At 30.2% G+C, this 12681-nt stretch overlaps 2 protein-coding genes across 5 annotated transcripts in view; one reads left to right on the top strand and one right to left on the bottom strand.

Annotated features, from left to right (window-relative positions):
* The window catches only part of LOC146530220 (proton-coupled amino acid transporter-like protein acs), a 184050-nt gene that overhangs the window by 34845 nt on the left and 136524 nt on the right, over positions 1-12681 (top strand). The window lies entirely within an intron of this gene.
* Positions 5486-12681, bottom strand: part of Ets98B (DNA-binding protein Ets98B) — a 36763-nt gene continuing 29567 nt past the window's right edge. For all 4 annotated transcript variants that reach the window (XM_085200459.1, XM_085200460.1, XM_085200462.1 and 1 more), the window contains exons 4-6: positions 12118-12259; positions 8691-8840; positions 5486-6566 (exon numbers count right to left, since the gene is read on the bottom strand). In XM_085200459.1, the coding sequence (XP_085056585.1) occupies positions 6376-6566; positions 8691-8840; positions 12118-12259 (483 nt within the window). In that variant the 3' untranslated portion in view covers positions 5486-6375. The remainder of the gene's footprint in view (positions 6567-8690; positions 8841-12117; positions 12260-12681) is intronic.

Genomic DNA, 12681 nt, shown 5'->3' with positions numbered 1-12681 from the left:
CTTAGTTTTAAAACACTCCGTTCTCCATTTTCCGTCGAATTCTGGTAGCATTGCATGTTTTTTTTCTTTATCTTATAAATTACTCCACACACCAAATTCAACAGGCGGTGTAGAAGGAAATTGTTGTTTAATTATTTAAATCAATTCATGTTATAATAGATACAAATGTAAGGTTGCGCTATAAAATGTTATAATTTGTCATTTGTAGTCTAAAGACCTTCACGATTATTAAAAAAAAAACAGTAATTATTTTTGTTTACATACTTAAGTAAAGAGTAAATAGGTATGGTTATTTATAGCATTTATATATATAATAATATTAATTATTTCAGTCTATTAACAATTAGTTTCTATTATTTTTTTATAATAATATTAATTATTCCACTCTTTGAAGTAAATACAGAAATCAACATTAAAAGCTTTTAATCCAGGTGATTTGTTAGTTTAATTTTTATTTTTTTAACAATTTCATATTTCACATTACAACTGACATTGCAGACATTGGAAACACGACATATTCAAATTTAAGAAAAATGACGCTTCGAGTAAATGAGGATCGTTATTTTTCTTATATATATTTGTTTTCATTTATAGTGACATTTTTCTATATGAATGCTAATATTAGTTTCATTCCAAACGAAGACAAAAATAAATTATTATGCATTTCTTACTTTAATTTGAGTGTTTATTCATATCTTCATTGTAGCGTGTCGGTGTGACACAAAATTAGTTAAAGCAAAGTTCAACATAAGAAAGTTTAATAGTAGAAGACAGTGGATTCAAATCCATCGCGACAAATCTATGAATATAGTTATATATTTATTTACAAGTACCTAATGTAATATTCACTGGCTCTTATTGAAAATAAAGTGCGCAAGTTGAAAAAATAGGAATATTCGAAATACTCCCTCAACCTCTCTTGTAGTAAGGTTTATAAAAATACGAATAGGTATATGTATATTCGTGTATTGCAAGACTTAAGGCTTAATATTTATTTGTATGGTTATCGAGCAATTTTTTTGATGCCTCTGTGTTATTTAACTGACTGGCCGACTTAATTAGTAAAAATTTCAGATTATGATCGTAGATTTCCAATAAGAAATGGACTTTGAATACTAAACCAATTTATCCTCAATTTTTGAAGGTGACTTCGTAGAATTCGTCATGGGGAAACAAAAAGGCCATGGATTTTGGATATAATGACGTAATTTTGAAGATGCAATATCATGTTTCGGCTAAAGAGTATCATGTTCTTAACCACTAACGGTTTATCATTTCAATTTTCTGCATTTAGGACAAAATATTTATTATTATCTATACTTAATATAATAAAGCGGAAGAGTTTGTTTGTTTGTTTGTTTGAACGCTAAGATCTGTGGATCTACTCCGATTTACTTTGTTTTTGTTTTGTATGAAAGCTGCATTCTTCAGAAGTGCTATAGAATATAACATTACACATATATAATAATATTTTAAAATACTTTCTAATTTGACATGCAATTTATTCTGCCATGTTAATAACAACCGACCGTTACCGCGACATTTTGATATTATAAACGTAACATATTTATGAAAATAAATATAATAGTCACTTCTAATAAATAATTAAGGAGATGTCACTGATTCGAAATGACCTAGCCTACGGGCGGCACACTATGAGTATGACCGACGCGAAAATATTCTTATAGTTCAAGCAGGCGTAGCCGCCTCCGGGTCCACTAGTATTTTATAATGCACAAAATATACCTACAGTAATATAAAATGAAAAAGTTAGTTGACAAGGGTGGGCTTATTTATAAAAGAAATCTCTTCCAGCCAAACTATGGAAATCTATCTATCAAAACAACGGGGAGAGCAGGTACAGTGCAATTAACCGTAAAAGTAATTAATAAATAAAATATACTAACAGAAAATGTTAGTACCTATATTTTATTTATAAAATATACTAACATTTTAACACACATTTTACCATAAATATAAAATTAAAATTAAATCTCTCGCACAAATCAGGCAGAGAGAACTTAGTGTTAAGACACTTCGTTCCCCACTTTCCTCCGATCTCTGGAAGCATTGCATGTTGAGTAGCAGAACTCAAGGCTGAGATTGCCTAACAGAAGCGTCTTAATAGAAACGGAGTGTTAACATAAGGTTCCCTCTGCCTACCCTGCTATGTGCCGAAAACAGCGCGAAGCTAAAAAAACTATATAATTTACTCGTACTACACAACGAGGAAATCTTAACACATTATTAAGCCTTAGGCAAATGTGCCATTAAATAATAATAACATAGTTATTATTGTGTACATGAATATACATAAGCGTGTATTATGTGTCGATTAGTTGCAATTATATTAAAATGCTTCCTTTATTTGTATAGTCGGTAATATGATTTTATTATATACTAACAATCTGTCCGCGGCTTCGCCCGCTTATGCAACACACAATGCCTCCAGACTTCAGCGGGAAGTGGAAATATAATAATTGTCCTAAAATTACGAACGTAAATAAAACCTTAAAGTACCTACCTCAATAGGTAGGTATGGTTTTATTAACAATATAGGGCAATCCCTAGGTATATAATTTTCCAAGGTATGTATTTTGCAAGATGGGCACAAAAATTGAGAAAGAAGTCACTCTGTTTCTGTTAAATTTAAATGTCATCACCGGATATACATATATTTTATCGGAAAAATATCTACACAGTAAATCTACTCTTTACGAGAATGGCATAGTAACACACTGTCATTGAATGCACTCAGGCACGTCCAAAATTTGCTGCGGTGATATACTATGATCGATAGACTACAAAAACTGCTTAACATATCCGGTGAAACATGGAGGTTTTTACCAATTTCCTAAATTCGACCAAAAATAAAAAAAATCTTTGACACTGTTGCGAAACAAAACTGTTATAGCCAACCCATTGTTAACAATGAGGTAATTAAAAAAACTAGAGTTTTTCACAATAACTAATGAACTGAATTGACCTGATAGTGTAGACTATATATTAGAAATGTAACATCTTCTAGTACTCTTTATGTTAGAGACATTGCTTTTTCTTTGGTAAAAATCAACTTGCCTTAACTGTGCAAAAGTTTTTTTTAAAAGTAAATATTTAATAATCAATAGTTATAAAAAAGTTATTAATATATTTTAATTATTGTTAACATTTTTATTATATAGCTGGGAGCCCGTAGCGTAGAGCTTCGCCCACCCTTCAATTACCTCTAACTTCCACTGCAATGATAACTTAACTGAAGCTAACTTCACGCTGTATCCCTAGCAGGGTAGTCAGAGGGAACGTAGCACCAAACGCCACGTTCTGTACATACCTGTTTCGCCTCGTCCAATGTCATCAACTTCTTCATACATGGGCATGTATGAAGAAGCTGGGGAATCCTTATCCTTATACTTTTTACGTGACTCCATAGGATCTCTCATAAGGTCTCTCTACTCACTCGTTTGACGTTACAATCGCAAGCTTACGTGGAACCACTAATGGCACCAAGTAATAGTATTTATGGGTACTTTAAAGTAACCCCAAAGGAAGCCCCAAGCCCAAAAAAGGTAGTAAATGTAATTTAGCTAATTATAACCACGTAAGCAATACATGATTTTACTATCATTTTCCTTATAGATATATCTGAGATAAAAAAAAACTTTAACAGATATGAGTTAAAAACATACTGTTAAAAGTAATACTGGCAGTTAATTTTTAGATATGAAAAAGTAAGTCCCCATTTTTATAGATTTTTTATTAAAACAGTTATGGTATATTTTAAATGCATAATAAAAAGGGGGTATTTCTTTGTTTTTTTAATGATGAGTTAAATATATACAAATGATTGAATTTTCAACGTCTTCTATCAAATGTAGTATGAATTAAAATTGAGAAGCAAGTCGTGCAAGTTTTAGGCAGAAATTGAACAAAAAATAAAGAATAAATAATATCAAAGGATGTTCCTTTAGCTTTGTTTCCAATAAATTGTCTATTAAATAAAAATAATAGAAAGCACTATTTACATGAACATGTACTATAAAAAAATCTATGAAAAATAAATGTTTACACAGTGGTCACTCAAATCTAATTTCGAGGTTCTTAAATGGCTTATATTATGTATGTATTTTTGCATTTAATTTAAACATAATTAATTGTACGATAGTTGTAATTTCGAGTTCCACTTAGGGTAATAATAAATTATTTCTAGTATTGTCTAATATGCACGAGCGATGGGTAAATAAATCTTGTTATAGCTTTACGCTACTAGAAAGATACACCTTATATAGTTGAGATGCTCCGTTCCCATTAAGACACTTTCGTTCCTTATTTTGTTTGGCGTAACTCAACGCCGCATCATAATATTTATTATATTAAACACTACTATCACACGCTTGAGCATCCACTCCATGATGTTCTATAGAAATATTTATTACTAGGTACAATGTAATATAAGAAACATTTATAAATTTAATATAGGTATTTCCGTTGTGTAGATATAAAAAATAACTGATAAACGTAATTTCGATATATTTTTGTAGTTTGGACTGAAAGTAGAATTTGGATTATCAGTATCTATCTGTAAATAGAAAAGATATTTTTTTCAATAACATATATTTTTCGTAGGTAAATGATATAAGTTTTTAACAAAAAATATATGACAATATCTTACCGATTCTTTAGCTTTCAATAAAATTTTACCTTCCGAGGTCGCACTCCCCTCTCACCGACGCACTTTCACTGTAAGAATTCGACGGTGTCTGACGTCACATTTGCGCAATGTGATGCAACTAAGCTGATATGCATGTGCTTGAGTTTATTTTGATTAGATCTTATTATAAGTTAAATGTTTTTTAAACAATAAATACTAATTAGTATTTTCTTAATAATTAAATCATGAGAAAGGAGCAATTTCGCTGATAGATTAAATTAATTAATTAATTTATTATTTTTTTTTTGAATATTTAACAAAATATCGAGAAGAAATATAATGCTGAAGAAATTAAATTATATCTGTAAAGTTCTGCGTCATTCTCAACTTCACCGACAAAAGAATAAAAGATCATATGGGTGTCTACTTCTGCGTTCACTCTAAATTTTAGTTTTTACATACAGACCTTTATATATTTACAACTATAAGTACTTCCAGCCTATACTGGACTTTGAGGGTGACATTCTTTTTTGAAGATACTTTAGTTGAAGGTTTTAATTTTATTTGGGTAATTTTTTTTTCTAAAATCATTTTTTGTGATTTCCTTTGTTGCTAATAAGTAGTCTATATAGATCCATTTTTTTAAAATCTAGCAAATGAGAAACAGAATGAAAATCAATCCGTGCTGTTATTTCGAAAAAAAAATAGATTTTTTTTTCTTGTTAATTAAATGTAAAAACATAGCCCTTCCTTTGCAGTCGAACAAAAATACATATAACGACTAAGTAAGTATATTATTCCAATTCAAAATAACAAGAGGTCAAAAATAAAAGTAAGTTGTATATAAATGGCCATTTATTTTATGCAACGTACATTACATGATTCATAAAATCTACATTAGCTGGTCCAATATTATATTATATTATAATATTATAATCGACACTAACTGTGTCGTGTTAAAGATAACTTAATCTAACCCTTAACCCAACACCGATTTAAATAATATTTTTACAATGTTACATCGGCGGGATGCCGGTCAGACATATTTTGTCCCGAATAAATTCGGCATAAACGGTCTATTTGGCACAAAATTTCAATTTTATATAACACAATTCAATTACACCGCCATCGATAATTTGTTTATATACGTAAAGCTACATTGCAAATGTCCCATATGCTGGCGCACATACGAAATAAACGATTATTAGACAATTAATTTAACTTAAATCAAAACTTTAGTTAAAATAACTATTATTTTATAAATTAATTTAAACTATATGAGAATTACCTCTTCATAATTGATGAGCAAACGTATGCTCAGTTTTAGATTCGTTTATTTACATTTCGCTTACCTAAAAGTTCATAGAACATACTAGAAATATATCATAGATATATGGGATAAAAATTACCAACTTTCGACTGACGCCGAGATGCTCGTTGACCGTCGTCTATTCGTCGGTAAAAAAAAGAACTTAATATTAAAAAATGTTTGTCTCCATCCTATAGAATTGCGAAGAAAATTACCTTTCTCGAATTGTATGGAGGAGTACCTATCGGTGTACGTCGGAGCACATGCCCGTCGACGTTAAACACCGACCTAAGTTCAACTGACTTACATTTTACGTAACTCGTAAAAAGCAAGCAGCCATCAATGTCCGCATTACCGCGGCTCAAATACACTTATTTACAATAAATATTTACAACTAACTTAAGAGCTAAGCCAGCTTTTATAAGCTGTAAGGATGGCAGAATTGGTAGACCAGCCTCTGACTTCTTTCGGTCTTCTTCATGATGCCCTTCTTGTAATATTGGCGAATACTTCTGGACAGTTTGTCGTAGTTCATCGCTGGACGGTTTTTTCTCTTGCCCCAAAGTCTGGCTACTCGTACTGAATCTTCAATTTTGAAAACTCCGTTACCTGTGGAACGTTGTTTGAATTAAACATTTGTTTATAGAAAGAAAAATGTAAATGGGGGCCATTGTTTTTTTGAATGCGTACAATTTTGTTAGCTATCACATGAAATGTTTACTTTTAAATACGGAATTTGGATAGAAAAGTGTTACTTCTACTTTAAAATATAATTTCGCTTCATATACTAATAATCATTGTATATCAGACGTTTCGTAATATTTGCTTATAAAATCAGGACAAAGCTATAATTAAACGACCTAGAATGTAATTATTAATCAAATTTCCGTTCTCGTGACTATTGTAAGAGAATTCCATATAATCGGCATATCTAAAATTACCATAAAACACCCGTTAACATCTAAAATAACTTAACAATAATAGCTGTAAAGTAGACAATGTATTGATATAATATACGTATATCGAGTCACGAACTTTAAAGTGTTTTATAGAGTAACTAAGAGATGGCAAGTAAATGGCTCGTTCACCTTGGATTGAGAATGTCGCAGTATAACCAAGAGATATGAACGTAGAAACCTAGTTACTACCGGCTAACTCCTGGTTAAGAATAATTGATTCTGTGTCGACCTAATTGTTTTAGAAGTACTTGTTGTATCTGTGATATAGTATCGTCTATAGATTGATATACTTATGCTCTTTGTAAGTTCTACTCTCTATAAAGACATCTTTTTTTAGCTTCACGCTGTATCCCGCACACAGCATGGTAGGCAAAGGCTACTTAGTGTTTAAACTCTCCGTTCCCCATTAAGACACTCAGTTCCTAACTTTTCGCTGAATTCTTAAGGCAGTGCGTGTTGAGTGGTGGAATTCAAAGCAACACTCTGCCTTGTTACCAGAGAGTGAAAAATATTAAATTTTTCATTCCCCCGAGTGGAAATCATCCTATAACCGTCACGTTTATACTATATTATCAAAGAAACAATAAAAAAATGATCAAATAAAATCATCAAATCTAAGAAAATAAATATCTATAAAAATAAAATATCGTCTTATTTATTTTATAAATATTACAATCAAAATAAATATATTTTTCTTGTACACAACATCTTATATGGACTTTATACCTCGAAAATCGGTCCGTCACAGCTATTCTCATTCATTATTGAACAAAAAATAAAATCGATTCGACTACAAGCGATCAACAATATACATAAAATTATTTTTTACGACTAAAGCGATTCGTTTCCGTGGCTTCGCTCAATTAAATATCATCATATGAGTAAATTGCTGGTATCAATTTGAAAATATGAGTATAAAAAGATTTTGGTATAATAAAGTGTTGTAATTGTAAACGAATATCATTTATATCGATTCTACTAACTCAGTTTAAAATTATCTGTTATAATAATAAGTGACAAATCCCTTTGATTATCTTATTTATGGGTTGAAACTGCAATTTTTTTATACTGCTATAAAATTTGATCATTAAAATGGATGTTAATTAAAATTTTTAAAGGTTATATTTTCCTGTTATCAGATTAGACAAAGTAAACGAGCGGAATTAATATAATAAAAGACTTTCTATGTACCTATATACTCTAGAAAATATGAGAAATGGATGAATGTGAAACAAAAAAATAAATACTGCATTCTATACGGACGTAAAGTAATTCTTGAAATGTTGTCAATAAAACCTGTACTAGGTCAGTTCCAGTTTAGTGATATTGAATTGAATAACAATAGAAGTTTCAACTAGGATCTCCTACAATTTATTCAATTTATCAAGTACTTTAAAGTAGTCGTAGAAACTCGATATACAACCTTTTTTTACATAAATAATAAATGTTTCCCGCTCAATTTACAACAAAATTGCATCCTGGTTTATGACCATTTATTATGTCTTTTTCTTTTACATTTTTTTTAGCCCCACTTTTTGAACCGCATATAGCAGAGAACTGTACTGTAACTTAGTGTTGGGACACTCCATTTCCCAATTTTCACCTGAATTCGACTGTGTGTGACGGTGTGACCGCCACCGCCCTTGGCTAAGGGTCACACCCTGGTAGGCTACCAGGACCGGGAAATTAGAATATTACCTATTTCATTCACCCAAATCGAACCCACAGCCATCGTTCTTAATTCGCCACATTAATATTACATGATAATACTCACTTCGATCCAACCATCGTATAGCCGAGCCATGTATATGGGGTGACGCCAGCAACTCTTTAAGAAACTGCCACAGGTGTATGTGCGTGCTGCCCGTCTTCACTTTTCCAACTGTTTGGGTTGTGCTAGTGTTGGCTGATTCTGAATCTTCTTCTGTTAACAAAAATAAAATGTATTGTATTATCGATATATTTAAAAGAAAAAAAACTCAACGCCTTGTCAGAGCGAAGAAATGAAAATATTAAATATTTCATTCCCCTCGAGTGGGAACGAAACCCACAATCCTCGCGTTTACAGTCGCATTTTAGCATTAAACATATTTATTTTTGTAATCATAATATTAGAGAAATATTAAAAACTTTTCTAATTTTAGTAGCATGGCCTTCCATTTGGAACACGTAAATAAATAGACAGTAAGGCGTGCAGTAAACACTCTTTGGTTAATAGCTAAAATCTATTTAAAGATGCATGTGTTAAATTGAATTCTACACACGATTTACTGTTAGAAGCTAAACATTCGTTAACAAGGGCTTGTGTTTCAAATAATACTCAAAATTTTATTTAAAATAACCTAAAAAGAACCTAAAAATATAACTGATAGGATAAATGTATAGAGGTTATTATTAAATTAATTCTTTTAGAGAAATGTATTTTTTTTTTAATTGTAAAATCTATTAAAACCAAAGAATAGAATCGACCAAATTCAAATTACTTGCATTTATAAAAGTTCCCTCTTGTAAAAATTTCGGGAATACTTTGTCTTGTTAAGCTCAAGCAGATCAAACGTAATTTGCACAGGCATCGAATCAACAACCATCGTCTAATAAAAGATATTAATCGCTGAAAAAACCATTTACAACAATTTACAATGACAACTCACGCCTAACCATTTTTTACCCTAACACTAAGAACTCATATATCTTCCTGTCACATTCTAGATCAAAATCTATATAATTCTAAGAACGTATACATTTTTATATATATGTACATTTTATATGGCCTTATATATGCGACCTTGCGGGCCCGGCTAAGTGGGGCTTCGGGAAACACTGGAAAAAGCTGCCTTCTCTTATAAGGGATTGACGAAGACTCATTGACCATCCGATTGATGGTATAACTGTTCTTGAATATGTAACCTATACTATGTTGATAGTGCTTGCTGATTCTTAAGTGTTCTCAAAATGGTCTATTCTATGTATATGTAATAGCAATGCTAAATGACAATTTTAACTGAGGTTATATTTGATGTAATAATAAATAAATCGGTTGTGGTCGATATCCACTCGGGGGAATGAATTATTACTTATTAATATTTTTATTTCTTAAATGCCTTGAAAATTCGGCAGAAAGCGGGAAAAGGAATTGTCTTAAGACTAAGTTCCCTCTGCCTTCCATGCTAATTTAATTTAATAACTAAACTAACTTTCACTCAATTCGCGATTTCTTTGATACTGTTTATATATTTTTTAAATTTTATTTATATTTTTCTATTTATATTTTAATATGTTGATACTAACATAATTATATATTTATATGCAACATTGATATATATACTACAAGCAATTCATTTCAACAGTAACTGAACTAAATTTATTTCTATATAAACATTATATTATTAACAAGATATAAAGAATCGTGTATACAACGTCGGAATGTTGCGAACTCTTAACGATAATTGCCTGTAGTTTCCTGTGCCACTATCAACACTTTTTTTTCTTACACTATCTATCTATTAAAGCTATAAAAGTTTATTCCATGAATGAGATAGGTGATATATTATTATTTTCTACCCTTTTTAAATGTTGTAAAGTAGAAAAAAGAGAGATTTTTTTCTCTACCTTTTCCTTTATTTGTGTATGTTTAAAAATGAGACCGTAAATAACTACTTATTTTTTAGTGTAATTTTTTCTCGTTTCAAGTAATATTTGAATCTTTAACCATCACGTAATGTACCTTTGCAGATATTTACAGAACTGTGGCGTTAAATTGTTATTAATTATTGTGAAACGTATAATTATTCCATTTAATAAAGCTTTGTTATTGATGATTCAATAAAAACAAATAATATTATCCTCTTATGTTTTAATGAGGTCAGGAATTTCATTAGGTATTATATTTATTTAACTCCTATCTATATTTCTTAAGAATGTTTTAAGAAAATATTTTTAAGCTTTAATCGAAAATGCAATTATGTACCTATTACAATGTATTATTGAAAAAAATCGAAGTTTTTTTGGTTCCAACTTCTTGCAAACTGTAGCAGAGACAGAGAGATAGTGTTAGACACTTCATTCTTCACATAAACTCACTTATTTTCATTATTATTTATTATAAGTTATTTTATAAAGCATTCTATAAATCCTATACTTCTTTATAGACATTTAAAATAAATTATATAAGCAATAAATTGACAGTATAGAACTGAAGCATACATGCTCCATCAAGCTGTCCCCTTTATGTCGAACCATCAGTCCGTCTATACAGTCGTACATCATCAACTTGTTTGTCTGTACGTGTATGTAGGTCCTCGCTAACGGTGTACACAATACAATGTGCCACATCTCCTATTTCTTACTAGAATTTGAAAAGTTATTTCTTATTGGCGTAAATAAGTTAGGGTTTTAGGGTTTATATATCATTTTTTTATAAAGATTTTTTCATTATAATGCTTATGGAAACTAAAATATGGATGTGTATTGAAATTTCATTAGGTGGAATAATCACACTTTTCTTAGTTATATGTTTATAATTTTTTATAAGCAAAAACTTAATTGTCTTTCTAAATATCAGTCAACTTGGTTTACACTACTCAGCTTAATACAAAATATCCAATATAATTTAGGTAAGGTAAAAATATGTAAAAATTTTTTTACTTACAACACGTGTAAAGATATATTTGTTTTATTTTTTACTTACTATTCAAGTATTTTAATGTGTTACTTAAATATCATGTTTAAGTAACACATAATTGAATGGGTAACAATAAAAATAAATTTTCCATTTTAAGTCCCGTTTATAATCTGTGTTAACGTTGCTAGTAAAATAAATAATTGTACAGGTTAATTAACTTTGGTGTTGCCAACATTTTATTAGTTCTAAAAGCAATTTCATTAGTTTTTATTTAAGCCATATAGCTGTAATGAAGTAAGATGTACTTTTGATTAAGTCTATTAAAATTAACGAAAACCGGGAAAGGCTTAATAAAATCTTGTAAGTCTATAGATTTCATCTTTAGAGAAATTAAAAGGGAACAGTCATCAATTTTATATACATATTTCTATTGTTTATTAGTAAGTATAAAACATGAAAAAAATAAACGTTATTTAAGCGAAATATGCTATTGGAGAACTACACTTACGAGGAAAGATATAAAAGCGAAAAAAATTGTATGTTTGAAAGGATTTTATCAGAAAATAAAATAAATACGTACCGTCGCTCATATCATCAGCAGAAGGTAAGCCAGCTGGTGCGGGAGTAGGAGATGGCTGCTCGTGTTCTGTCCATTGGCTTCTCCAACTCTCATGCCTCGCAGCTTTCCATATCTCGAGTTGAGCGTATAAAGTGCTACCAGCCTATAACAATAATTTTGTATTAAAATATGCATTTTTTAACAGCTTCATGCTAGCTTTTCCGCTTAGCAGGGTAGACAGAGGAAGTATGGGTGACTCCCAAACTGGGGTAATGATTATATAATTTATTTATAATAATTTTCACGAGTGTAGATCGAACCCACAACCGTCGCCAACATTCAGTCATTCCACTGGCGACTAAATTGGGTGAAACGATGTTACCAAACGATGCTACTGATTTTTACTATTTAGTTGATTTTCATATTAAAATTTTGACCATTATATCACTTGGAATTAAATGTTTATATCTTTAACATAGAAATATCCTTTGTTAAAAATCAACGATTATTTAAATTTTTCCTTATACTTTGTTTACTTAAAGTTAACATTATACCATTTGTATGCACAGTTGTAGCGTTGTTGCA

This window comes from Heliconius melpomene, chromosome 17 (genome assembly GCF_056956725.1).
Source record: "Heliconius melpomene rosina isolate 202511_hmr_F chromosome 17, ASM5695672v1, whole genome shotgun sequence".
In the NCBI taxonomy this organism is placed as follows: Eukaryota; Metazoa; Arthropoda; class Insecta; order Lepidoptera; family Nymphalidae; genus Heliconius; species Heliconius melpomene.
This window is presented reverse-complemented; position numbering and strand designations above follow the sequence as displayed.